At 36.3% G+C, this 27,312-nt stretch overlaps 1 protein-coding gene across 2 annotated transcripts in view; it reads left to right on the forward strand.

Moving 5' to 3' along the window:
* CAAP1 (caspase activity and apoptosis inhibitor 1) overlaps positions 1-7,431 on the forward strand; it is a 51,796-nt gene extending 44,365 nt beyond the window's left edge. For both annotated transcript variants that reach the window (XM_027039249.2, XM_015081333.3), the window contains exon 6: positions 6,107-7,431. In XM_027039249.2, the coding sequence (XP_026895050.1) occupies positions 6,107-6,453 (347 nt within the window). In that variant the 3' untranslated portion in view covers positions 6,454-7,431. The remainder of the gene's footprint in view (positions 1-6,106) is intronic.
* Positions 7,432-27,312: the final 19,881 nt, after the last annotated feature.

The raw sequence follows: 27,312 nt of genomic DNA on the forward strand, positions 1-27,312 counted from the left end.
CTCCCCCCTTCTCTTTGAAGGTTCTTAAACCAGATTGTCAGAGTTTCTCAGTTCGAATTTTGCTGATTGCATACCATTGTTCTATTTAATGTTATTTTTCTGTAAATTGGTAGTTGGATACTGAACCTTGATCAGATTCATGTTCAATTTTTGACAATATTTTAGAAGCAATGTTGTATCCTTGAGGCACATAATATACCGTTACTTCTCTTTTTTGTGATCATGTTCATAGCCATAGGGATATCTTGTCCACAGGGCTGATAGAAGTGGTCTTGATTTCTTGAGGCTAGCTTTTGTTGGTAATCTAGTTTTTTTCTTCTGGGAATTTTTAGTAATTTTTTTTTCCCCCTGGGTTCTGATTTTTTTATAGGATGTGTCTTAGATACACTGCAGTTGGCAAGCCTTTTCACTAAGAAGACCTTCTTCACCTCAGATCACCTTTTTTGTCATAATTTTCCCTCTCTACCCTTTTTTCTGTTTTCTGACTTATTCTATCACTTTATTCACTTCTCTGCTCAGTTTCCTTATCAAATCACATCGATCACTCTCTGAAAGCATCCTGCTAGTGTCTTCTTATCATGCTTTATTTTTCTTCATAACACCTGACATTTATTTATAGTGTCTCCTATGATTTAAATATAGCACAAGGACTTTTTTTTTATTCACTGTTTCCTTAATGTTTAAAACAGTGTCTTGTACATAGTAAGTGCTCAGTAATATTTGCTGAGTAAATTATATTAAGTTGTTGGACTCATGGGTCATTCATCTCTTAACTTTTATTGCATATTTTAAATATATTTTTATTTATTTTCTACATAGGAGGTTTTTTTTCTTTCACTGTCTTCCAGCAACCACTGAATGTTTGCTTTTGATAACTGTGTTTTAAAATTCTAACATTTCTTGTTCTCTGTTCTTCTTTCACTGCATCATGTACTTACTTTATGGCTCCAGAGTCTACTTGAGTCTCTCTAAGGATACTAATTAGACTCCTCTGCCCTTCCTTCTCCCCCATTAGATTATCTTTTGATCCCTAGATTTTCTTTATTTCGTCCTTTGTTCATCTTGGTTCTTTACTTACTGTAGCTGGGTTTTTCTGAAAGCTGGTTTGGGTTTCATCAGTAGCTGTTTAGATATATCTCAGACTCTAGGAGAGCTCTTTAAGTGGATGAGGTAGGCCTCCCACTAGAGTGCTTGGGTATGTGGTAGGGAAGGGAAGAGAAAGAAGGAAGTGTTCAATTGGCCCAACTATTCTGAATGGATTTAATTTAATTATCTTGCTGTGTTTCACAGCCAACTCTTCGTTGCTTCCAAGATTCTCTAAGAAAGAGTTACACTTATCTGTGGTGTCTTTGGCTGTGGTTTTGCACTGCTTTTATTTTCTGTCAATTTCATCCTGCCTGCTTACATTTTGTAAAAATCCTGCAAAATGTCTTTTTAGATGATACCCTTCTGTGTTATCTAATATTATGGTTTCATTTTTTCTTTTTAAACTTTTTATAAGGATTATATTCTTAGAACTGGTTGAAGAAATACATATGTTCATAGGGCAAAATTGGAAAGCTCACTTCTTTTTTCTACATTAACTTTCCTCCCCAGAAGTAACCACTATTAATAATTTACTGTTATTTTGAATATAAATATAGTTATTACTCTTTAGTTTTCTTTGTTCACTTAATCATGTCTTGATCATTTTTCCATCTTATAAATTTATTAATTTTTTTACAGATGGGTAAAATTCCTTTTTGTAACTAATGAGTTAAAAGTAATATTTTAATTTGCATTGCATGGTTAGAAATTAAGTTGAGCATTTTTATGTATTGATGCTTTTTGTATTTCATAGTTTGTGAAATGCTTGACTTGTTTCTACCCTTTGCCCTTGTTTTTAGTTATCTCTTAATGATACCTGGACATTGTATGTATTATATTTCATTAATATTTTCTTATAGAGTGCCTCTGTCTTATTTTATTTATGATGTCCCCCGCCCAGAGGTCCTACTATTTATTTAGCTAAATTTGTTGATTTTTCCCCTTTATGGATTCTCCATTTTGTATTTTACTTATAAAGGACTGATGTTAGTTTTATTCTCAGTTAATTTATAGTATTTATGCTATTATTGTATTTTTAAGTATTGGCCTTCTGTCACTTCATTGGCTTCTTGGTAGAGAAGGGAATTAGATATGTGTGCTCAATTTGCCATCTTCGGCAGGAATTCAGACAGATATTTAATTATTCTATGTTCTAAGGTTTGTCTCCTGGCTTAATTTAATAATTCACTATCAGGAAGTTTCACGAGCATACAGTCACTCATAACATTAGATATGCCTCCGTTTTGTGCATTAAAACTACTCTTAGGTTGAATTATTAGCAAGTAGAATGTAGGCTCTATTGAGGTTTAAATATGCTAGCATAACTTTAAAATCCTTTAAAATTTTTATCCCTCAAAATCTTTGTGATTAATAATTCTTGTACGTTTATGTACTTCCAGTTGGGTATTTAAAACTTTTAACAAAAAGCAAACCTAAGATAACACACACATACATTTAAAATTTTTATTTTAACAAAAAGCAAACCTGAGACATATGTGCGCATGCACACACACACAGACACACATGCGGACTGGTGGAAAGACAGAACAGACAACACTGATGTTGTAAGACTTATGAATGAAGCATTTTGAGGTAAGGTTACTTTTTTAGAAAAAATGTACAAGTTTCACCGCTTCTACCTTGAGGATCATAATTGACAAGAAAAAAACTATAAATTCCTAATACCAAGGATGAGAATAAATTATCTTTGGAAGTGTATTCATGTGTTTGCAAATGATACTTTAAAAAGCAAGTCAGTAGAATGATGAAAATTAAGGAATAGTGAAGTACGATCCTAAATCTTTAAGTAATTTACCATGTTACATTGTCCAAGTCACCTTGTTTTCACATTTGTGAGATGAAGTGTTACGCTAAGTTGTTTCAGACACAAATTCTGCAAAGCTTTGGGATCCGTGGTGCAGGTGTAGTGGGCAGATGGACTCTATGAATGTATTCACCAGTACTGTGTTATGGAGAACTCAGGCACTTAGACTTTGGATAATTTTTTTTTCAAGTTTATTTATTTATCTTGAGAGAGAGAGTGAGAGTGAGCAGGGAAGGAACAGAGAGAATCTGAAGCAGGCCCTGCGCTTCACAAACCGTGAGATCGTGACCTAAGCTGAAATCAACACTTGGGCGATTAACTGACTGAGCCACCCAGGTGCTCATGGATCATTTTTTTTTTTAAGATTTTATTTTTAAGTAATCTCTACATCCAATATGGGGCTTGAACTTACAACCCCAAGATCAAGAGTCACGTGCTCTACCAACAGCCAGCCAGGTGCCCCGACTTTGGATAATTTTAAATGTAAACAGAGAACACCAAATTTATGGAGCACCATTTCTTCAGTGATAGGATATGTATAGCTGTTTACAGAAATAAAGCAAAGCCCACCTTCTGCCTGCTGAAAACTTTGAAACAAACCCATAGAATATATAAAGAACTTTCTTGTCAAGATTTACCTCCTTTGAAACATGGGAAGTGTGCGTATAAACACTTTGACCCTGAATTTCCTGTGCTGATAACTTTATAAAAAAAGGATTTTATTATTTTAAGCTTGGGGCAAAGAGGCTCTTTAGCTGTGGTTGCTTCTTAAGCTTATATAAATAGGCTTGAAAAATTGTCTGAATTGGGTGAGAATATATATAGCTCTGGTTCTTAGCCATTTGAAGTGTTTGGTAAAACACAGTAATAAGATGAACATAATGTACATTCCATTAAAAAATATTTATATACACTCATATATATCCTTGTAGTCTCTTGGTCAGAAATATAAGCTGATGGTATATGACAGTGATACTCAGCTGGAAAGTTTGCCATGTATGTCTTCAGGATCTACGAGTGTAGATTCTCCACTTATTTAATGAAAATATCTCTAAGATTTGCTATTATCATTTACTCACATATAAACTCAAAGCAAATTAATTTCATAAAAATACAGCTACTTCAGAATTTGTGATTTAGCACATAAGGGATTCGATAGTTATAATATTACACATTGAACCCTGTACCCAAGGTAATAAGTGAGCTTCATTTATATTGCCTGGATATTGTAAATGTACTTCTTTTCTCTAGAAAATCTGTTGTCCTTTTAAAAGGTTATTTGGGGGCACCTGGCTGGCTCAGTCAGTGTAGCATGTGACTTTTGATCTCAGGGTTGTGAGTTTGAGCCCCATGTTGGCTCTAGAGACTGCTTAAAAAAAGCAACAAAAGAACCCCTAAAAACCCCACAGGTTGTTGCGTGAAAAAAAGTAGATTTACTGATGTTACTTACCTTTCATTGGCTACTGCTGTCAATGTGAAATTCTTTTGGATGATTATCCAAGTGATCAATATATTAAATGAAAGATAAATGGTAATCATGTCTTGGGAAAACAAAATAGGTGAAATATTGCCATTTTATAAACATTTATATAGACTTAACTTAGGGTAGTATTAGACATTGCACTTTAGAGATGTCCTAGGACAATTTGCCTTAATTTCAGGAAATTCTGGGAAGTTAAGGGATTTGCTCAAATCACATACTTTATAGCAGAGTAAAGTTTTAGAACTCAGGTATCCCAAATTTCAGACCTTTCCTCTCTCCCCACCCACCATTATATTCTTCTGCTCTTAATTCATTATCAGGCAACAACTTATAGTTTGAAAAACAGATTGCATTTTTTCAAAAACTTATGTTTTAAAATCTTTTAAACAGACCGCAGGTTTTCACTCAGAATCAGTGAGAACAGATTTAGAATTTTAGATTAAAGATGGCTAAGCATGAAAGTGAACTTTTTGAGGCTATGGACAACTTAGCGCTTCATTTCTTAAATTTGTTTTTGTCTCAAGTTGCAATACTTATATAAAGCATTATTTCTTTACATAAACGGCTGTATTTTTATTTATTTTTTTAGCTATTTGGGAATATTTGTTTCTTTGGGGAAGATATGTAAAATATTCTTTGGCATCAAATAATTAAAACTTGCAACCTTTTTTTTTTAAACAATTTTGTGGACACGTATAATTTATCAATTTATTTTTCCACTTTGATTTTAGAATAGGGAGTAGTTTTTTAATTATTAGGATGTAGGAGGATCAGTCAAGGTCAGTAAATTGTTATTACAAAACCAGTGGAGTAGAATTGTTTATGGCCTAACCCTATAACATTGTATTATCAGAATTTTCCATCTGTTGGTAAATAAGTTTTTCCTACTATAAGAAGACTTAACAAAGGTAACCTTTGGGGGATCATGACTTAAAAAAATTTTTTTTTAAAGATAAATAAATTGGAGATGTAAGTGAGCACTCAAAGTTTAAACAACACCTGGACTTCAGTAATGTCCAAGGCCAAGGTAGTTGAGAGCCATAATCTGTGTGTATCTTGAAAGTTTTAGTATCAGTTATACAAGTTTTATAACATATTTTTTAAAATTATAGTGTACTAACTTTATTAATTAAAATCCTCATGATGAAAATTTATTTTATCTTAGAAAACGGCCTTAGGCATTCTCTTTTAATTTATTGATTTATAACAAAGTGTTTGAAAAAGCAAATGAAAAGATGTAGGTAATTGCATTGCACATGGTGTCCAGCTTGCCAATGATATTTTTTCTTTTTTTGTAGTAAAGTTTTTTAAACTGTTTCTAGAATGGAATTTTACTTTTTTGTTAATAAGCCATGCTCTACTCAGACAATATCTAGCATCACCTTTAATTTTGTAATGTAGAAGCTTCACTGTGGTATAAAGTGGTGTGACATTTTAATTAGGAAAAGAGATCATGTGATGGTATAAACTTCCTACTGCTTCCATGTTCTGCTAAACTGGAATGAAAAATTCATTAAAATTTACATTAAATTATATCTGTTTTCATAGTTGAGGAGTCAGGGGAAAAAGGGATGGGACAGAGATTATGGAATGCATTTGGGACTTCATGGTGGGAGGTGGGGTCAAGGTAGCCCATTAATCATAAATAGAAAGGACATTTTGACCAGGGCATTTAGGTTACGTGGTTCTTTCCCCTTTTTTGTTTGTTACAGGCAAAGGGGAAGATAGTGATGTACTCAGTATAAATGCAGATGCTTATGACAGCGACATAGAAGGCCCATGCACCGAGGAAGCTGCTGCTCCTGAGGTCCCAGACAATACAGTCCAGAGCGAAGCTGGTCAGATAGAGGACCTGGAGAAAGACATTGAGAAAAGTGTGAATGAGATTCTGGGGCTGGCAGAGGGTAGCCCCAAGGAGCCCAAAGCAGCCACCCTGACTGCTCCTCCACCCGAAGACGTTCAGCCTTCCGCACAGCAGCTGGAGCTGCTAGAACTGGAGATGAGGGCGAGAGCTATTAAAGCCCTCATGAAAGCTGGTGACATAAAAAAGCCAGCCTAGTTACTTGAATCTGAATTCTAGGTGTGTTTGAACAAAGCCACATCGTATAGTTTTGTATATGAAGTTTATTTTGGGTCTTATGTGATAGTTTTCATGTAACCCTTATTAGATAAACTCATCTTAGGCCTAAAATACCTGTGGTTTTTTTTTGGTTGTTGTTACTTTTATATTATATATGTGTCATTGCTGTATGAATTCATGCCAAATATCATTGGATAACCTGGATACTTTGTTGGATGAGTCTTTATGTCTGCAAATTGATATCTGAAAAGCCATTAGCAAAGAGTCACTGTTTGTTCCCCTTCATTTTTAAATGTTTTGGCTTCAGACCTAAAAGCTTAAGAAAGATTGACCAAGCATGTTGCTCTTAAGGTTACCTATATTTTTGTGGTAGAAAATTAAATTATTGCTCTTAGATTTATCAACAATTTAAGTTTAGTCATGCTTATATGCACTTTTAAAATAAGTCCATCTTGAACACACCTTCTCTGGGTGTGGATTTAACTAGTAAAAACTGAAGAGCATTTTTTGTTATAAAGTTTAGCGGGTCTGAAATGGCTGAGAAAAATGTTTTGTATAAAAGAAAAAACGGACTTAATTTAAGGCCATTTTTTAAAATGTGGAAGTAATTGCCCAACTTTAATTCTAGCAGACAAGCCATTCTAACAGGTATTTGATATTATTGGACACTTGGTTCAAGTTTTTTCCTTCGGTAAAAAGGGAACATATTTTCATTTACATTCCAAGCTATCAAGAAAAGAATATTTTATTGTACAGGCTTTTGTCTCGTGTTTTCGCTTGAAGATCTGATGTGCTATAATTCCATGAATTAAAAATAATAAAGACTATCATTCTGGATCTGAAGACTTTTGATACATTTCCAAAAGCAAAATTAATTTCAGGAAGCTTTGATAAGTTGGTGTTATAATTAATCTAATTTTGTATAGTTTTTGTAAATAAATTAACATTCTGCCACAATAGCAGATGCTTTTTGCCCTATAACTAGTTGTAGTTGTTTGATACAAAAAAAATTTAGGTAGAGACTCTTAAATTAATTTTTTTCTTAAATATAAATCTGAAACCATTGCTTTTATATTTGCTTACAAGTATATATTATTTGTAAGTCCTGCTCTCCTAGTGTTGTATGAGGATTTTCCTCATAGATAAGACTTGCAGGGATTGCGTTTTATTAATTACATGTAAATCTTAGTTTCTTCCGGAAATAGAGTGTGTTATGAAACATTAGAGTTGCAAAGTTACAAATTTATTTTTTGTTGTTTTTGAACATGACTTTAAATAATCCTGTCATTTCCCCCCCCCCCCCCCCCCGAATCTTTCTAATGTAACACAGGCCTATATCATTTGAGGTACTTCTCTTAGGTAAATGTGGGTGTGATTTCATTTCTTTTTTTTCTTTTTTTTTTTTTTAATGTTTATTTTTGTGAGAGTGAGACACAGAGTATGAGTGGGGAAGGACAGAGAGAGAGGGAGAGACACAGAATCTGAAGCAGGCTCCAGGCTCTGACAGCTCAGAGCCCGATGTGGGGCTTGAACCCACGAATGGTGAGATGGTGAATTGAGCCGAAATCGTACACTTAACCAACTGAGCCACCCAGGTGCCCCAATGCGGGTGTGATTCCACTAGTGAGTTCTCACAGTTACAGCTTCAAGATGAGAAAGCAATGATTACAGTAAAATAATTTTTAAATTCCAAACTTGAACTAAAAATTGCAATAAGAACACAGCGATACGGAACAAGCTGTCTTGCTGCTTACTAATTATAAAATGCAGTAGATGACCTGTAGCTGTAGACCAGGGTGTGAGTGCTCTGTAGCTGACGGGTCACCCCCTTTGTGCAGCATGGTGTGTCTGCTCTGTTCAGTGTGCAGAACGGTATACAGGGCGTCGGACCAGAGTGGTATGTGGGAGATAGAATAAGCTTCACAAATTAGAAGCTGTTTAGTTTCCTGCCTTGGAAAATCAGCTTTTCCTCTCACTCCTTTTTATTTTTTTAACGTTGAAAGACATGAGGACTTTTTGAAAAATAAATGGCTTTAGAGAATAGGAATACGTTTGTTTTAGAAAATACCATATATTGATCTAATGCTGCCATTTAAGTCACCAGCTCACAGGTATTTATTAAATGCCTCTGAGGTGTTTAGTCTTGTTCAGAATCTCAGACTCAGGGATGTTACAGGATAAATTTGAGCACAGAATAGACCGAGTAATAATAGAGATGTGGGTGCTGCTGCTTTTCATGCCTCATTTCCCGTTTGGCCAAGGTAAGGAGAATTTTGAGGTGGTGTGTAATTAGTAAAATAAAAGAGCAAAGAAATTTTTAAGTTTGTTTATTTAGAGAGAGCCGGGGACAGACAGACAGAATCCCAAGCTGGCTCTGTGCTGTCAGTGCAGAGCCCAATGTGGGGCTTGAACTCATGAACTGTGAGATCGTGACCTGAGTAGAAGAGTCAGACACTTAACCAACTGAGCCACCCAGGCGCCCCAGCAAAAAAATTTTTGACAGCCTTACTTTTTTTATCCAAATTGAAGTATCCTGATATTTGAGGAGGAACTTGACCCAAATCTTGAAAGATAGGTGTTAACCGATAATAAGGGGTCCTGAAAGATAGGTGTTAACCGATAATAAGGGGTCCTATGCATTAGGCCTTGAGCCAGTTTTCGATATTCCTACTAATTCACATGCACTCAGGTATAGATCTTAAAAACCTATGAGGGGGCACCTGGGTGGCTCAGTTGGTTAAGCTCAGTTCATGATCTCATGGTTTCTGAGTTTGAGCCCTGCACTGCGCTCTGTGCTGTGAGCTCGGATTCTGTTTCCCTCTCTCTCTGCCCCTCCCCCGCTCATGCTGTCTCCCTCTCTGTCAAAAATAAACATTAAAAAAAATTCAAAACAAAAAGTGGTTAATGAGCATATCAATAGGCATACAAATATATTGACTTGATATTTGTTATTTTGAAATGCACTGTGATGCAAAGAGTTGAGAATTCATAGCAGAGCAGTCTTATTTTGCACAAGTAACTGTAAAAATGAGGGACATAAATTGTTAGCCAATATATAAGATTTCCTTCTGCTGTTATACTCTGTGATTTCAGTACAGAATACTGTACAATTTGGTAAACTTATTTCTTAACTCTTCCCTTCCCCTTTCTACTGATTCAAAAATGAAGCAATCTGTTTAATCTTTTTTGTACTACAGTGTTGCTGCATATGAACAACAGTCCAGTTTTTGTGTTTTTTTTTTTTTTTCCCTTTTTTCCTTTTGCCTATTAGAGTCTTTATTGTCAGGATCTTTTGGTAAGTATACTGTCTAGAATTATTCAAATTGGTGCATAAACTTAAGTTATCCTTAATTTACTGTTTTATTTAATTTCAGGATAATAAGTAGATGATTTTTAAGTTGATAAAGGTTTTTCTCCCTCAAGGCTTAAAAATGGAAAAACAGAGCTCTCCTTTCCTATTCTTTTTACCAGCTTTTGCTACTAAGAGATAACCACTTTCAAATCTTTTAGCTATTTTTCTATTAATCTCTGTATTTCAAAGTAACATAATTATTATGCTATTTCTTGATATTTCAGTTTTAGGTTTCACTGACCTGTTTTGGAATATGAAGACGAAGATCCGTTCCTTCTACCTCTTCCCTAAACACATACCTTCCTCCTTCTTCCTCCTAATACAGTGCAGTTACATCACACGTCTTGGTTAACATTCACTATTTATACTATTTTGATACGTAAATACTATTCACAAATGGGTTGTGTGGTATCTGTAGTAATTATATTTTCTTTTTTGGTCCAATTTCTGTTCTGAGTTTTTTGGTATTATAATTACCCTATTACTTCATTTGCTCAGTGTTCTTTGTAGCACACATTAACTTACACCCTAACTGTCCTCAAGGGGTGTAAATCTCTTGTCAGGAGATTCAAATATATCATCTCCCATCCCCCCCCTTAAAGACATTTCTCCTGGAACTCTCTGTTCTATGTTAATCTGGATTGGTTGGGCTTCACCTCTCTCATGTTGGATATCCCAAGTTCCTGAATCTTCTGTTTTTATCTTTTAGTTTATTCCCTTATTTTGGTGGTGTGCCTCTTCCAACAGTTTCCTTTGAAAGAATTCATGAACAATACATTGTTTTGATTCATTAGTGTGACTCAGCATGGCTCAGTTCTGTCCATACACTGAATTGAAACATTATGTGAGTGTTGATGTCTAGGCTAGAAATCATTGTCCTGAATTTTATAACATTACACCTGTGCCTTCCGGCTTCCACTGAAGCTGTTGAGAAGTCATTTGTCATTTTGATTCTTGATACTTACGTGTATCCTGTTTGTTTCTCTTCATAAGCTGTTAGGCTCTTTATTCTTGGTATTCTGAAATTTCTTGATGATGTGTCAGAGAATGAACCTTTTTCAACCTTTGAGTTAATCACTGGTGAACTTTTTTAGTGGGGAAATTCAGGTCATTTAGTTCGGGGAAAATTTTTATTTTATTTTATTTTATTTTATTTTATTTTATTTTATTTTATTTTATTTTAATTTTTTGACCTTCTATAATTTATTTTTTATAATTTACATCCAAGTTAGTATATGGTGCAACAATGATTTCAGGAGTAGATTCCTTAATGCCCCTACCCATTTAGCCCATCCCCCTCCCACAACCCCTCCAGCAACCCTATTTGTTATATTTAACAGTCTCTTATGTTTGTCCCCCTCCCTATTTTTATATTATTTTTGCTTCCCTTCCCTTACATTCATCTGTTTTGTATCTTAAAGTCTTCATGTGAGTGAAGTCATATGATATTTGTCTTTCTCTGACAAATTTTTCTAATTTTGCTTTGCATAATACCCTCTAGTTCCATCCACATATTTGCAAATGGCAAGATTTCATTCTTTTTGATTGCCGAGTAATATTCCATTGTATAGATATACCACATCTTCTTTATCCATTCATCCATTGATGGACATTTGGGCTCTTTCCATACTTTGGCTATTGTTGATTATGCTGCTATAAACATTGGGGTGCATGTGCCCCTTCAAAACAGCATACCTGTATCCCCTTGATAAATCTCTACTAGTGCAATTGCTGGGTCATAGGGTAGTTCTATTTTTAATTTTTTGAGGAACCTCCATACTGTTTTCCAGAGTGGCTGCACCAGTTTGCATTCCCACCAACAGTGCAAAAGAGATTCTCTTTCTCCGCATCCTCGCCAACATTTGTTATTGCCTGTGGTGTTAATGTTAGCCATTCTGACAGGGGTGAAGTGGTATCTCAATGTAGTTTTGATTTGTATTTCCCTGATGATGAGTGATGAACATTTTTTCATGTGTCGGTTGGCCATCTGGATGTTGTCTTTGGAGAAGTCTATTCATGTCTTTTGCCCATTTCTTCACTGGATTCTTTGTTTTTTGGGTGTTGAGTTTGATAAGTTCTTTATAGATTTTGGATATTAGCCCTTTATCTGATATGTCGTTTGCAAATATCTTCTCCCATTCCGTTGGTTGCCTTTTAGTTTTGCTGATTGTTTCCTTTGCAGAAAATTTTTATTTTGATGAGGTCCCAATAGTTCATTTTTGCTTTTGTTTCCCTTGCTTCTGGAGACGTGTTGAGTAAGAAGTTGCTGTGGCCGAGGTCAAAGAGGTTTTTGCCTGCTTTTTCCTTTAGGATTTTGATGGCTTCCTGTCTTACGTTTAGGTCTTCCATCCATTTTGAGTTTATTTTGTGTATGGTGTAAGAAAGTGGTCCAGGTTCATTTTTGTTCATGTCACTGTCCAGTTTCCCCATCACCACTTGCTGAAGAGACTGTCTTTATTCCATTGGATATTCTTTCCTGTTTTGTCAAAGATTAGTTGGCCATACATTTGTGAGTCCATTTCTGGGTTCTCTATTGTGTTCCATTGATCTGAGTGTCTGTTTTTGTGCCATGGGAAAATTAAAAAAATTTTTTTGTTTATTTATTTTTGAGAGAGAGAGAGTGGGACAGAGCACAAACGGGGGAGGAGTAGAGAGAGGGAGACACAGAATCTGAAACAGGCTCCAGGCTCTGAGCTGTCAGCACAGAGTCTGACGCAGGGCTCGAACTTACAAACCGCGAGATCATGACCTGAGCCAGATGCTCAACTGACTGAGCCACCCATGTGCCCCAGTGCCATGGGAAAATTTTAAATATTGCTTCTTAGATACTGAGTTCCTTCCCTCTATTTTTTTTTTCTCTATTCTCTGTTTTTGGAACTCCTTTTATTAAGATACTGACATCTAGCCTGATTATCAATTTTTTTACTTCTCATTTTCTGGTTTTCATCTTTTTTTTGTACTTTCATATTTTCTCAATATTCTTTTCTAGTTCTTCCATTGATTTTAAAGCTTTTTCTATCATTTTTAATATCTCAAAGATCTTTAAATTTTTTATTCTCCAAATATTTCCTTTTAAAGGTAGCATTATGCTCATGTGTCTGTAGGGCAGTGGCTCCACCCTGGTGTCCAGGTGACCTTGCACGTATCCTGGAGGCCATGCAGGCAGAATTTGTACCTCTGACCAGCCTACAACACAGGTGCAACAACCTGTGATCCTCTTATGAACATGGTGGTCTTGTGAAGAGTAGTCATAAGAACATTTTATTTGCCTTTCTTTCATGAGGAAGCCTCCCTGTCTTGCAGAAAGATGTCTTGAAGCAGTTTTCCCATCTGCCTCCTTGGTTTCTTTGAAACTTGAAACTTTCTGTCATGCTCCACTTAGGACATTGCTACAGGCTAGACAGTTGCTTAGCTACAGCATGGCATTAGCTCTTCAGCAATAGAGTGTCCCGTTAGTCCTCTTCCATCTGGTCCCTTTTTCTTTGGTGTCACCCTGCATAAGGGCCATGAGGAATTGGCCCCTTTTGGCCACTGTTTTCTCACTGTAAGTAATAACCTGCCTGAATCTAAAAAGAGCTCATTGTTTTTCTTAACTGCCTAAATTTGCCAGGTCTTATTTGGCCATTGCCTTGGCCCTTGGTGGACGTAACATTAAAAAAAATTTTTTAATGTTCATTCATTTTTGGGAGAGAGAGACAGAGCACAAGTGGGCGAGGGGCATAAAGAGAGGGAGACACAGAATCTGAAGCAGGCTCCAGGCTCTGAGCTGTCAGCACAGAGCCCAGTGTGGGGCTCAAACCCATGAACTGCGATGTAATGACTTGAGCTGAAGTCAGATGATTAAACCGACTGAACCACCCAGGTGCCCCAGTGGATGTAACATTTTACCTGACGATGTTAATGTTAGTATTGGTTGTTTTCAAGTCGTCTTCTGTTTTTTGTCTTGTATTTTCTTCAAGTTCATGTTTTTCTTGTTCTCTGTCTGATGTTTTCTCTAATTTTCTTAAGTCTTTGGTAATGTTTGGTTACTCTTAAGACCCTAAAAAGCTGATTGGAAGTTCTTTTTATGGACGAGGCCCTTTAATGAGTGCAGTTCACTTTTTTGGTGGGTTGGCTAAGGATAATCCACAGTTTACTCTCAAGACTCTTTATTTAATTCCCAATTTCGATAGGCTAGCCCTGTTCTTAACTGCTCGGTATGTCTGAGTTTAGATTTCGTACTTCAGCTTTGCTCATATATTCTGTGAAGTTGGTGAATCATTGGTTGCCTTTTGTGAGAAGATCAACATTCATGTTTCATCCCTGTGCTCTGTGTTTGGGTCTTTGTTACTGAGCTTTACTTGCGTTTGTATCTAGAATCAAGTTGCTCCTCAGTTTCATCTCTCGATAGGCTCTTAAGTTGCAACCTTCACCAGCAAGATCGGTGCCACTCATCTGTTTGTGCTCCAGCTTCCCAGATTTTTTAACCCATCTCTGTCTTCTCTGCCACTGTCTATCTGAATATGTTAGTGCTTTTAATCTCTGTACTTGTCATTTTAGTGGATTTTCATAAAGGAGTAGTGGCAAATGTGGTTTTTAGTAAATTTGTTTTAGCAGTTACTACTTGTTTTTTTTTTATCTAGTTTTTCTTTTGTCAATCTTAAGGTTTTTTTTTTTTTTTTTCTAAATTCCGTGTTTAGATTAATGTAGAATCTGAATTGATTGTAAGTGGGAAGGCGTGAGAAAGAGAATAGACAACGATGAAAGCTGATTAGCATCAGTGATAAGGACTGAGGCTGGTAAGGACACTATTGCTTAAAGGTGGCCATATTTTCTTTCACTCCAGTAGTTTTTTACTAGAACATGTGTGGGTGTTATTCAGTGTTCATGTTCTCAGACATGCAATGTGCTCTTCCGTTAAGTAATTTCACATCATTTCTTTTTCATTTCAAGAACATTTACTTGAAGTATTGTTGTGTTTGTCCTTTTGCCTTGCTTTGGTTTTCTGCATTTCCTATGCTTTGCATTGAGTCTTGTATATCTTTAATATATGTCACTTTTTTGTGAATTGTTTTTAATCTTCATTTTGAGTTTAAAATCTCCCTTTTCACCTATTTCTTTAAGGCATTATCTGTTGTGTTTATGCAGTCCTGTGTTCTTCCTTTAGTTTTCATATCTTAAATTTTTTTAATTTCTAATTTTTCCCTGAATTCTGTTACCTCACATCTAATATTTTTTTCACTATTTCATTTTGAGAGAGAGAGAAAGCATGAGCAGGGGAGGGGCAGAGAGAGAGGGAGAGGAAATCCCAAGCTGACTCCCCTCTGAGTGTAGACTGGATCCCACCATCATGAGATCATGACCTGAGCCAAAATCAAGAGTTGTTGCCTAAGCAACTAAGCCATCCAGGCGCCCCACCTCATATCTAATTCTGATTCAGAGTTGTTCTTTTATGGCTTTTGTCATTTTTTAAATGACTGTCATTTTATTTTATTTATTTATTTTTTTTAAATTTTTTTTCAAAGTTTTTTAATTTATTTTTGGGACAGAGAGAGACAGAGCATGAACGGGGGAGGGGCAGAGAGAGAGGGAGACACAGAATCGGAAACAGGCTCCAGGCTCCGAGCCATCAGCCCAGAGCCTGACGCGGGGCTTGAACTCATGGACCGCGAGATCGTGACCTGGCTGAAGTCGGACGCTTAACCGACTGCGCCACCCAGGCGCCCCAAAATGACTGTCATTTTAAATACAAGTAATGGTTTTAATATGTTTTCTGTGTCTTTCTGGTGAACTTTTATTTCTATATGCGTGTTCTTATTCTGTCTCTCTTTTAATTTATAACACTATTGCACAGGATAGGACCTTGATGTTTTTGTTTCCCCTTTTTTTAATTAAAATTTTTTTCTAATCCTTTTCTTTATGTTTTTATTTTATTTTTGAGAGAGAGAGAGAGAGAGAGAGAGAGGGAGAGAGAGAGAGAGCATGAGCAGGGGAAGGGCAGAGAGAAAAGGAGACACAATCTGAAGCAGGCTCCAGGCTCTAAGCTATCAGCACATAGCCCAACATGGGGCCCGAACCCACAAACCATGGTGGGATCATGACCTGAGCTGAAGTCAGATGCTTAACTGACTGAGCCACCCAGGTGCCCCTGTTTCCCATTTTTTTATGTGAAGCTCACTTACTTTAGAAAGAACCTGGTTCAGATTAGCTTTTCTACCTTCGTGGCCCTTTGACTTTTTCTTGTTCCCTAATGTTCACTTATGGTGGCTTGTTTTTTGACATTTCCTGGTTCTGTTTTCTTCCTCCACTTTTACCTGGACTTCTCTTTCCATCCTGTTGATATTCTCTATCCTCATTTTGATTCCATAACCAGTTTATTTATTCTCCTTAGTGTGGAACTCTGTCCTGGAAGGGAGCCCTGGCTGGTCAGTTTCAAGAGTTCTTAGGGGTGAGACTTTTCCAGGTTCTTTAGACCTTCTTACATTTTGCCATCACCTGCTATTATTAGAGGCAAAACCTCTTCCAATTTCAGTTGCTGTGTCAAATTGATTTGCCATGATTTCTACTAATTTTGAATTTCTCCTTTTATCGGGTCTATTAGATTCCCAACTGGCCTCCCTTCTCCTTCTCCTTCTCGCACGGAAATGCTGATACTATGTTTTTATGACTTGTTAGTGGTTTGTTCTCACCTGCTTCTATTTTGGGGTTGTGAGGATACCTATACTTAGTTGGTATATACCTATACCATATACCTATACCATGTTGTCCGTGGTTTTTTGTTTTTCTTTCTTTTGGTGAGCCTGTTATTATGTAGGGACTTGAAGAAAAATAGAAACTGTATTTCATACTAAGGAAAACTAATTTCTATGTAAAATATCTTACCGAATTATTTGCAAAGTATTCGTATTCTTAAAATTATTTGATTAATTTTGACAGGTCTGTTTTTTAAAATATAAAATGATACGAGAGTTTTTATTTTAATTCCAATTAGTTAACGTACAGTGTTATATTAGTTTCAGGAGTACAATGTAGTAAATAAACACTTTAAAAAAATGAATTAAGTTTGACAAGTCTTTAAGATTTTAAAGTTATTCTAAAACTACCACCTGTTTATCTTACTGGATTGAAGCAGTTGTTAGCCCGAAAGTAAAACAAATCAGTATTGCTCTTTAGTAGTAGAGGAATTTAGGTTTATTAGGTGTATTTTCATGCTTGATAGTTACTGTCAGTTGAAAGATTTTTTAAATCTGTTAAGGTTAAAAGTAATTTATATAAAAATAAAAAGACATGACATTATAGAGTTAAAGGACCAATATTTTGATGTTTTAAATTTTGGGGGAATAGAAGAATTCACTGTGTGACCTTTATTTTTTTTATTTTTATTTTTTTAAGTTTATTTCTTTTGAGAGTGAGAGAGTATGCACGTGTGAGTGGGGGAGGGGCAGAGAGAGGGGGACAGAGGATCTGAAGTGAGCTCTGTTGAGAGAGCAGAGAGCCCAATATGGGAGACTCAAACACAAAACTGTGAGATCATGACCTGAGCCAAAGCTGGGCACTGAACCGACTGAGCCATCCAGGTGCCCCAACTGTGTGACTTTTAAAAAGTAGTTTGTTGGGGCGCCTGGGTGGCTCAGTCAGTTGAGCATCCGACTGTGGCTCAGGTCATGATCTCGCGGTCTGTGAGTTCGAGCCCCACATCGGGCTCTGTGCTGACAGCTCAGAGCCTGGAGCCTGTTTCAGATTCGTGTCTCCTTCTCTGTCTGACCCTCCCCCGTTCATGCTCTGTCTCTCTCTGTCTCAAAAATAAATAAACGTTAAAAACAATTAAAAAAAAATAAAGTAAATAAAAAGTAGTTTGTTCCTTTGAACAATTTATATATTTTTCACTACTCTTCTGTTCTAGTATATTTTCTTTGCTTGGAACACATTTTCTCAAAGTCCAAAAGAGAACTGCAAGTTTTGGCAACCAATTTTTTTCCCTCTAAATACATTTGATATAAAATTAAAAAAAAAATTTTTTGTAATGTTTATATATTTTTGAGACAGAGAGAGAGAGAGGGAGACCGAGCGTGAGTTGGGGAACGGCAGAGAGAGAGGGAGACACAGAATCCCAAGCAGTCTCCAGGCTCTGAGCTGTCAGAGCCTGACACGGCTCAAACTCAAAACCGGGGGATCATGACCAGAGCAGAAGTCGGACGCTTAACTGACTGAGCCACCCAGGCACCCCTGATATAAAATTTTTAATCAGATGCTATCCTTAAGTGTGATATTTAAAATCACTAAATTAATGGAAATTTGGTATTGTTGCCTATCATGTGTATCAGTCTGTCACAACAGGATCACAAACAAACAACCTGTCTGCTGGAGATGAGATTCAGAAAGTATCTGTATACACTCTCATGCAACGTTTTTCTCTCTCTCCCCTAGTGGAAACGATATAGTTGATAGCTATGAAACAGTTTTGGTATTGAACACCTATGTGATAAATAGATTATGTATTGTGGGATTTTTTTGTTTTAGTAAACAAGGAAGAGGAGAATATAATATCAAGAACACCAAGATGCCAAATTAAAATGTGATTGGGAAATCCTTTGGCTTATCCATGCTTATTTCAACCTTTGTGGTTATTTCTAGTACATCGCAGTGTGTAAAAAGGAAAAAGTATGTGTTATGTTTATCTTATTTACAGCCAAACGTAAATGTTAAAATGCCACATTTTTTTTTTTTTCTGGCCAAGTTGCATGTTTTATAGTTCTTTATTGCCATTAACATTAAAATATGTAAACAATGCTTTCACATTCTGAAGCTTGCAAACAGGTTTTTGCTGCACACTAGTTAATCAGACTGCTGCTGTAGTCACCGGAGAAGGAACTGAGACAGCCACTGTAAATACAGCATGGTTATGAGACTGGAGGACAAGCAAGTTATCCCTGTGTTTTTGTGTTTTTAAAAAATAGAATCATACCATCAGCTATTCTCTTTTAAATCTACCCTAAGGTATCTTTTTTGACCTAGGACAAAAATAAGTCTTACATAACTTAGTGTTTTCTATGCTGAATTAAGTGAAATCCATTCCACTTGTAGAACATGTTTGTATCAACATAGGACAACTGTAAGAACTCAGTATTCGTATTTCCCTTTCTATATTAATGTCAACTGATTTTTTTAAATGTTTATGTACTTTTGAGAGAGACAGAGTGTGAGCAGGGGAGGGGCAGAGAGAGAGGGAGACCCAGAATCCGAAGCAGGCTCCAGGCTCTAAGCTGTCACCACAGAGCCCAACGTGGGGCTGGAACTCACGAACCTGAGCCGAAGTTGGCCGCTTAACCAACTGAGCCACCCAGGTGCCCCTTAATTGATTTTTTGTTAAAAGCCTGCCAGCCATTAGTGAAGGATAGGAATTTCATTGATAGTTATTTTTTTAATACCCCAAATGAGCCTTTATTCAGTGCATTGATTTGGAATTCAGGAACCTTTAAATTGTAGCTCTTCCTCAAAGTATTTAAACACTGAGTGTTCTCTCTTAAGCGCATTTTCTTGTGAATTAGTTTGAAGTTACGTGCCTTTAGAGGCTAGATGTTAATGGAAAATAGCGTTTTGGTTGGTAGAAAAGTGAAGTCTATGTTTGGAGCTTATGGAACCATGACATGGAGAGGAGGCAGAGTGATGCAGGTACCCACATTAGCTTGGTTGGTGTGTCTGCCTTGAACCAGTCCTACCTGATCTACGTTTTTAGTCAGTCTCTTTTGCTTCTTTTCTCCCCCTTTGCCCTTCCAACTCACTATTCTTTCCTTTGCTCTTCTGCCATTTCCCTATCCTGCACTTTCTTCCTTAATCGTTATTTGACACAAAAGCTTTTTTATTCTTTGTTGTATTCTCAACAAATATGCTTTTAAAAAAAAATGCATGTCAAAAAACATTGCTTAAAAACATGTTTTTCATTTTTAAAGTATATAATTGAGAATTTTATAATCCTAGAAAGCTGGAGAAACAATTTTCAGGTGGATGGGATAGTAAAGATCTAGTTCAAAACACTAACAATTAGAATGTTTATTACATAGGATTGTCAAGATTTATTTTTTGATTACTGTCTTTTTCTGTTACAAGAAAAGATTAAAGTTTTTGGTCATGCCGCTTCCTTCCCCCATTTCCCACAAATATTTCAATGCATATGTGACTCAATACTAATTCTCTTCCTCCTATCTTTCTCTTACAACTTCACTTTATATTATCAAAAGTACATGAACACTAGGCAATTTTGAGTTCAAAGGATTTTTTAAAATTGTTTCCTAATTTCTCATTTTCAGTTTTATTGCATTTGTAGATTTATTGCAAATAACTTACACAGAAGAGGAAAGTATAGAGAGAAATGCTATAGATGTAATCTAGATGTAGCCTGTTAGCTGTTTCGCTTTGTTCTCCAATATTTAAAATCACCCATTGATCAAATTAGCAGTAAACAGACACATACACTATATGAACTACACAGTGTTGCCAAGAATATAGGGGTATAAAAAGATGAAAGGCACCCAATCTGGGGGAAAAGCATTTGCACAAATATGAAAGCCATAGTTTTGATATCCTTAAGATATCAAGATCTAATACATATAATCAAGAAATCACAAAGTGTTAGTATCCTAGAATTATGGGTTAGCTCTCTATGGTTGCTGATTCTTCAAGGTCAGAAGGGAAAGGTGGGTGTGTCAGAGCCTGGAGTTGTGCGGGGGAGCATATACAACAGGGGGAAACAGCTCGCAGTGAAAGAATTTTGAGCTATGTGTATGTGGTCCTTGAAGACCGTTAGTGCAAGGACAAATAGCATCACACTCAGGAATTTTTGTGTAAGAATCACATTACAATATGATAATTGGTGTTTCTTTTATTTTTTAATGTACTGATTTTGAGAGAGAACATGTGTGCAAGTGGGGGAGGGGTAGAGAGAAGGAGAGAGAGAGAGGGAGAGAGATCCCAAGCAGGCTCCTGCAAGCACTGTCAGTGTGGAGCCCATCGAGGGGCTCAAACCCATTTGAGATCGTGACCTAAGCCGAAATCAAGAGTCAGATGTTCAACTGACTGAGCCACCCAGGTGCCCCCCGATAATGGATGTTTCTAATGAATCTGAGCCTGCAAGACTTAGAGTTCATGTGCAAATAAGGTTTGTTGTAAAAGCGTATAAAAAAAAATGTTTTGGTGTAAGAACACTAGATAGGCACTTCTTTTCTTGATTTACTGGATAAGTGAGGCATCATCTTCAGGCAACTATTTGAAAACACCCTAGTGTGTCCATGTATATTTAGCTTTGAGTCCTACCTGCAGTCAGACTCTTTAAGATTGCTGGAAAATACATAATTTCTATTCACTGAAACAATAGAATAAAGCAAATGTACTTGTGTACTTTGTGGTAGATGGCTAGTTACTGTCATTGGAAGCATAAGATATGTATATCACAAGAAGCTGAAATTAGCCCCAGAACTCGTGGGCTGTGTTTGACACTTTAAAGATATAAACTCAATGAGGAACATAATTAGAGATAATGGGCTTTTATGCTTGACAGGGGTAGGTGGCACATTTACTTAACATACATTGCCTAATATTATTCTCTTGACAGGTCTCCAAATATCATTTTTTTTCCCCATGGCAACATGTGCCCCTATATGTCTGGTACTTAATATGAACAAGATTGTTTTTCACGGTTGATTGCAGTTAAATGATGAGACTCCTGTGCTGTGGTCAAAGTGACATACATATACTTTGTATGTAACAAGTATGAGCATTATAACTTATCTGAAACAGTTCAATTATACTAAAATAAAAAATAAAATCAGACTTATTAGCTGTGAGTTTGCCGTCTCTGGCTTCCTCACAATTCAGGGCAGTGTTGCAATGAACACTTTCTCTGAGTGCCTTGTTTTAAATTTTTGTGTGTTTGTAGTATCCTGAAAGGACAGCTTCCAAACTATATTTTCACATCTAGTCTCTGTAAACTTTTAAATTTAACTAGCAAAGCGATGAATAATCTTTGTTGCAGAATGTTTAATAAACAAAGCCCGAGTAAAAGAATAGGAACACAATAAACTGAAAATGTTCTTTTAATGTTTTAAATCTGTGTCATTTCTTCCTTTCTTTCTTTTAAAGATGGGGGTGGGGAAGGAAAGAGAACTTCGGATTTTATATTTAATTGAACTAACAGCATGTGCTGACAAGTATAAATAACAGCCGTTGGAAGTGACTAAATAAATTGGTTTTCACCAGCAATGATTCATCTTCTGTCTTTCATAGCCATCAGGCTAAGAGACAGCTTCTTTTTGTCAGCTTATAGGAAAAATAGTTGATAGTATAACAATCCTGTTTCTATTCCTGCAATAGAAGCTCATCATTTGCTATACCAGTTGCATTTTAAAATATTTAAATACAGTAATCAAGTTTACATTTGGTTGGTCGTTTCCCTAAAACTTTGCGAAGCTATAATTATATTGCTCAGTCTTCGTGGTGTTTTACAATATTCTGGTAGGTTCATTTCCCTCTTGAGTTTTTCCTCGACTCGTGGGTTATTGAGAAACGTGTTACTTAGTTTGCTAACATTAGGGGATTTTCTAAAGATATTACTATTATTGATTTTTAGCTTAATTGGATTGTGCTCATAGGACATATTTTGCGTGACTTGAATCCTTTGATATTTATTGAGATTTGTGTTATGGCCCAATATATGGTCTATGTTGGTAAGTATTTCTTGCACAGTTAACATGCATATTCTGCTGTTGTATGGTGGGGTGTTATATAAATGTCAATTAGGTCAAGTTGGTTAATAGTGTTCAAACCTTCTGTACTCTTACTGATTTTTCATCTGTGTCTTTTTTACTTACTGAGGGAGAGCACATTAGTTTTGTATTGCTGCATAACAGATTACGACAAATTGGGCTTAAGGCAGCACACATTTATTACCTCACAGTTTCCACGAGTCAAGATTCTGGGGATAACTCAGCTGGATTCTTTGCTGAGAGCCTCAGGAGACTGCAGTCAAAGTGTCGGCTGCAGCTGTGGTGTCATCTGAGGCCTGGGGGCCGGTTCCAAGCTCATGTAGTTGTTGACAAAATTCACTTCCTTGTAGCTGTAGAACTTGTGGCCGCCGTTTTTTGTTTTTTTGTTTTTTTGTTTTTTTGTTTTTTGGTTTTTTTCAAGTCCCGTAGGGTAGAGTCCCCTGGCTTCCATGTCTTACCTCAAGACTTTACTTTGAAGCTCCCACATGATTAGGTCAGTCCCACCCAGGATAATCTCTCTTCTAATTAACTCAAGGTTAATTGATAAGTGACCTTAATTACATCTTTAAAATCTCATCACTGGTGTCATATAGTATAACGTAATCAAGGGAGTGAAATTCCATTATGTTTACACGTAAGTCTCTGCCAGGAATTATACAAGGCGTCTGTAGCAGGGGGTGGGAATCTTGGGGATGGATTTGGACTTGTCTACCACAGAGGGGCATTAAAATCTCTAACAGTAGCTGTGGATTTGTCTATTTCTCCTCGTAATTCTATAGTTTCTGCTGCAGGTAATTTGAAGCTCTGTGGTTAGGTAGATAAATGTTTAGGATCATTATGCCCTCTTTAAAAATGCATCTCTTTATGAAATAACATTATTGTCCCTGGTAATGCTTTTTGCTTTGAAATCTGTTTTATCTGTTAGTAATTTAACCACTTTTGCTTTCTTTTGAGTAGTGTTAGTATAGTACATCTTTTCCAACCTTTTAGTCTATTAGTGTCTTTATACTCAAATTTTGTTTCTTATGGGTAGCATATGGTTGGGTCTTCCTTTTTCCAATATGACAGTCTCTACTTTTTAATAGGGTTATTCTGGCCATTTGCACTTTTTAAAATGTGTTTACGGTTTATTTTTTAAGCATAGTGTTTGTACGTAGCATATCATTTGTAACACTCTCTCACCTTTTAGGTATCTTCCACAATATTTCTGTCATTTATTTTGGCAGCTTTGTTGATATGTCATCCAGTTACCATAAAGCTCGCCCTTTTAAAGAACACAGTTCTGAGGTTTTTAGAATTGTACACCCATCAACACTATCTTAGTTCCAGAACATTTTTGTCACTTCAGAGAGAAGCTTGATACCCATTAGCGGCACCCACCATGCCACGTTTCCTTGGCCTCTGACAACCAACCACTGATATAGTTTCTGTCTAGGGACTTGCCTATTCTAGACATTTCCTATAAGTGGAATTATACAATAGGTGACTTTTTGTAGCTGGGTTCTTTGTTTTGAAGTTTCATCCGATGTGTAGCATATGTCAGTATTTCACTCCTTTTTGTGGCCAAATAATTTTTCTGTTGTGTGGATACATCACATTTTGTTTATCTGTTCTTCGGCTGGTTGACTGTTCAGTTGTTTCTGCTTCTGGCTATTGTAAATAATGCTGCTATAAATATTTATGTACAGTTTTTTGTGTAGATGTATGTTTTCACTTCTCTTGGATACTTAGGAGTGGAATGACTAGGTCATGATGGGAAAGTTATGTTTAACTTTTTAAGGAACTTGCAGACTTCTTCCCAAATGAATGCACCATTTGGCATTCCTATCAGCAATGTATGAGGGTTCCAGTGTCCTTGCCAACACGTGTTATTGTCTGCCTTCTTTCTTTTACTATTTTAAAGATGTTGCTTCACTGTGTTCTTACTTGTTTTCCACTGAGCTAACTCCTGTCATCATTGTTCCTCTGTTCATTCTTTCTCTGCTTTTAGGGATTTCTTTATTACTAGATTTTTATTTACTCTATTACTAGCTCCAGTGTGGCTTAATGTAGTTTTCTTCATGTCTTTTGTGCATGGAGTTCATGGTATTCTTAGATTTGTGAGTTTTTAATTTTTATCAAATGTAGAAAATTTTAAGCCATCATTTATTCAAATATTTATTACCCTTTTATCCCTTTGGGGTTTCCAGTTACACGTAATAGCATACTTCAGGTTTTTACCCTAGCTCGTTGAGCCTCTGTTCATTTTTCTTAGTTCCCTTCCTTCTCTTTCAAGTTCACTGTTCTTTTATTCTCTTAATATCTAACTTGCTATTAATCCCATCTAATACATTTCTCATAATATATATTGTAATTTTCTTTTTTATTTTTATTACTATTTTTAAAATTTATATCAACGTTAGTTAGGATATAGTGCAGATTGTAATTTTCAATTTAAGAAATTTGGTTTGCATCTTTATTATGTCTTCCATGTCTTTGCTTAATTTTTTGAACATGCAGAAATAGTTATAATAACTTTTTAAAGTTCTTGTCTACTTATTCTGTGTCGATTACAGGTAAGTCTCGATGAGTTTTTGTCCTAATGATGGATTATATTTTCCAGTTTCTTATAGGCCTGGTAATTTTTGATAGAATGCCAGACATTGTGAATTTTACTTTGTTGGGTGCTGGATATTTTTGTTCATATGAATAGTCTGGAGTCTTTTTTACTGAGACATAGCTAAGTTACTTGCAACTAGTGTGACCATTTCCATTCTGGCTTTTAAGATTTGTTAGACCCAAATGGAACATGCTCATTCTAGGGCTGAGTAGTCCCAACAACTGATGAAATACCCTTCTGTGTACTTAACGACCTGAGAATCCTGAGGCTTTCCAGTCTGGTTGTTGTGAATAGGCACTACTCCTAGCCTTGTGTGGGCGCTGGGCGCTGTCACCTCCTGTCCTTACCATGATTCTATCCCTGCCTGGTAGTTTCCCCACATACGTGCCTCGTTCACTTCTTGCCTGAATCCTGGAGAGGCACCCAGCAGCTCCCTAGAGTTCTCTCCCTCTGTTGCTTTCTCATCTCTGGTCAAGAGTGTACCTCAGAGTTTGTCTTCAAACTTGTCTTCAAGACTTTTCTTTGGCTGGTTTATTCTGCCTTCTGTTCTTTAGGGTGTTTCTCTAATCTTGATAAATTTGGGTCACAACATACTCTGTTCAGGAGATCCTTAGCCTGTCTCTCTCCTTCTGCTTACCTCTATTTTCCTCCATTCCTGCCTACATAGGAAAGAACTGTCTTTCTGTGTATCTTATATGATGTATTATTTGATTCTGGAGGCATATTCTTTTCTGTGTGTTGAAGAAGTAGAGAACTAAAATGCTAATTTGTTTATTTATGGTCTGTTATTCCGCAAGAAGATGCTTGCCTGTGTGAGAGCGTTTGTTAGTGGAACTGGCAATTGGTAGTTGCTCCTGTCATCCTAATTTATTTTAACAGTGTCAATTGTGAGTTGGAACATCAGCTTTTCCTCTAAACTATTTCCTCGAAAGGCGGTAATTGATGTTGCTAGTAAAGTTTTAAAAATCTCTTTAAGACCTTCTTCATTTACAATGAAATACTGTATTTTCATCTGTTTTTCTTAATATTGTAGGTAATGAACTTTAATTTTTTTAAATACTTTTATTTTATTTTTGAGAGAGAGAGACAGAGTGCAAGTGGGGGAGGGGCAGAGAGAGAGGGAGACACAGAATCTGAAGCAGGCTCCCGGCTCTGAGCTGTCAGTGTAGAACCTGATGTGGGGCTCAAACTCACGGACCACGAGATCATGACCTGAGCTGAAGTCAGACACTTCACCAACTGAGCCACCCAGGTTGCCTCTAGGTAATGAACTTTAAAAAAAGAATTGAAGTGATGGTAACTTTAGGCCCTTATTAAAGTGGCAAAGAAGAATTTGGGGGGAATAAATGTACAATTCTATGAATCATTGCTTTCTGGTTGTAAAATAATGTTTATTTGTATGATGTTTAAATAATTCAAAGGCAGATGGTTAGTAACTCCTATCTGAAGCCATGAAAGTAAAATAAATTTGTTTAATTTTTTTTTTTAATCAAATGACATGTGGGGAATTAATCTGTTGCTATCTTTCATTGGGAACAAATTTAAAATGGTATAAAATATTTAGAAAAATCTCAGTTGTGGAACATAGTTTCTTATTTTGCTTCTCTTTCATACCTCTTTGTTCTTGTTGGAAATGCTGAAGTACTGAAATACTTCTTTTCTATAGAGGATGGTCCTCCCTCTTATCCAAGAATAGGTTTTGTAGCAAATCACTGCGTCAGCAATGATTTTGACTCTAACTGAAAGAGATAAAGTTCCTAAGAATTTATTATATATGTGTCTTGCCACTGAGTGAGCAAGAAAAATACATACCCATCAGTGCTGACTGGTAGGTAATTTCTGAAACACGATGCCACGGTTCCTCATAAATAACCGAGTAACAGAATCACGGAGAATTTGGCAGAGATCAATCTCTAGATGGATGAGTTAGTCTATAAGCAAATAGCTACTCAACTTCTTTTGACTTTTAAGAATGTTCTATGCATTTTCTGATCCAGATCCTTGGATCTCACTGAGTCCCTAGAGATCAAGTAATTTTTATAGACCAGCAAAGACTTAACAAGTCAGCAACTGTGCATTGGTGTATGGAGGTACATTTTTATTTCAGTGGGAGACCTCCTGATGCTGCTTTTAGAAACTCTCCTCCTTAA

The sequence above is a fragment of the Acinonyx jubatus genome, chromosome D4 (genome assembly GCF_027475565.1).
Source record: "Acinonyx jubatus isolate Ajub_Pintada_27869175 chromosome D4, VMU_Ajub_asm_v1.0, whole genome shotgun sequence".
NCBI classification, from domain to species: Eukaryota; Metazoa; Chordata; class Mammalia; order Carnivora; family Felidae; genus Acinonyx; species Acinonyx jubatus.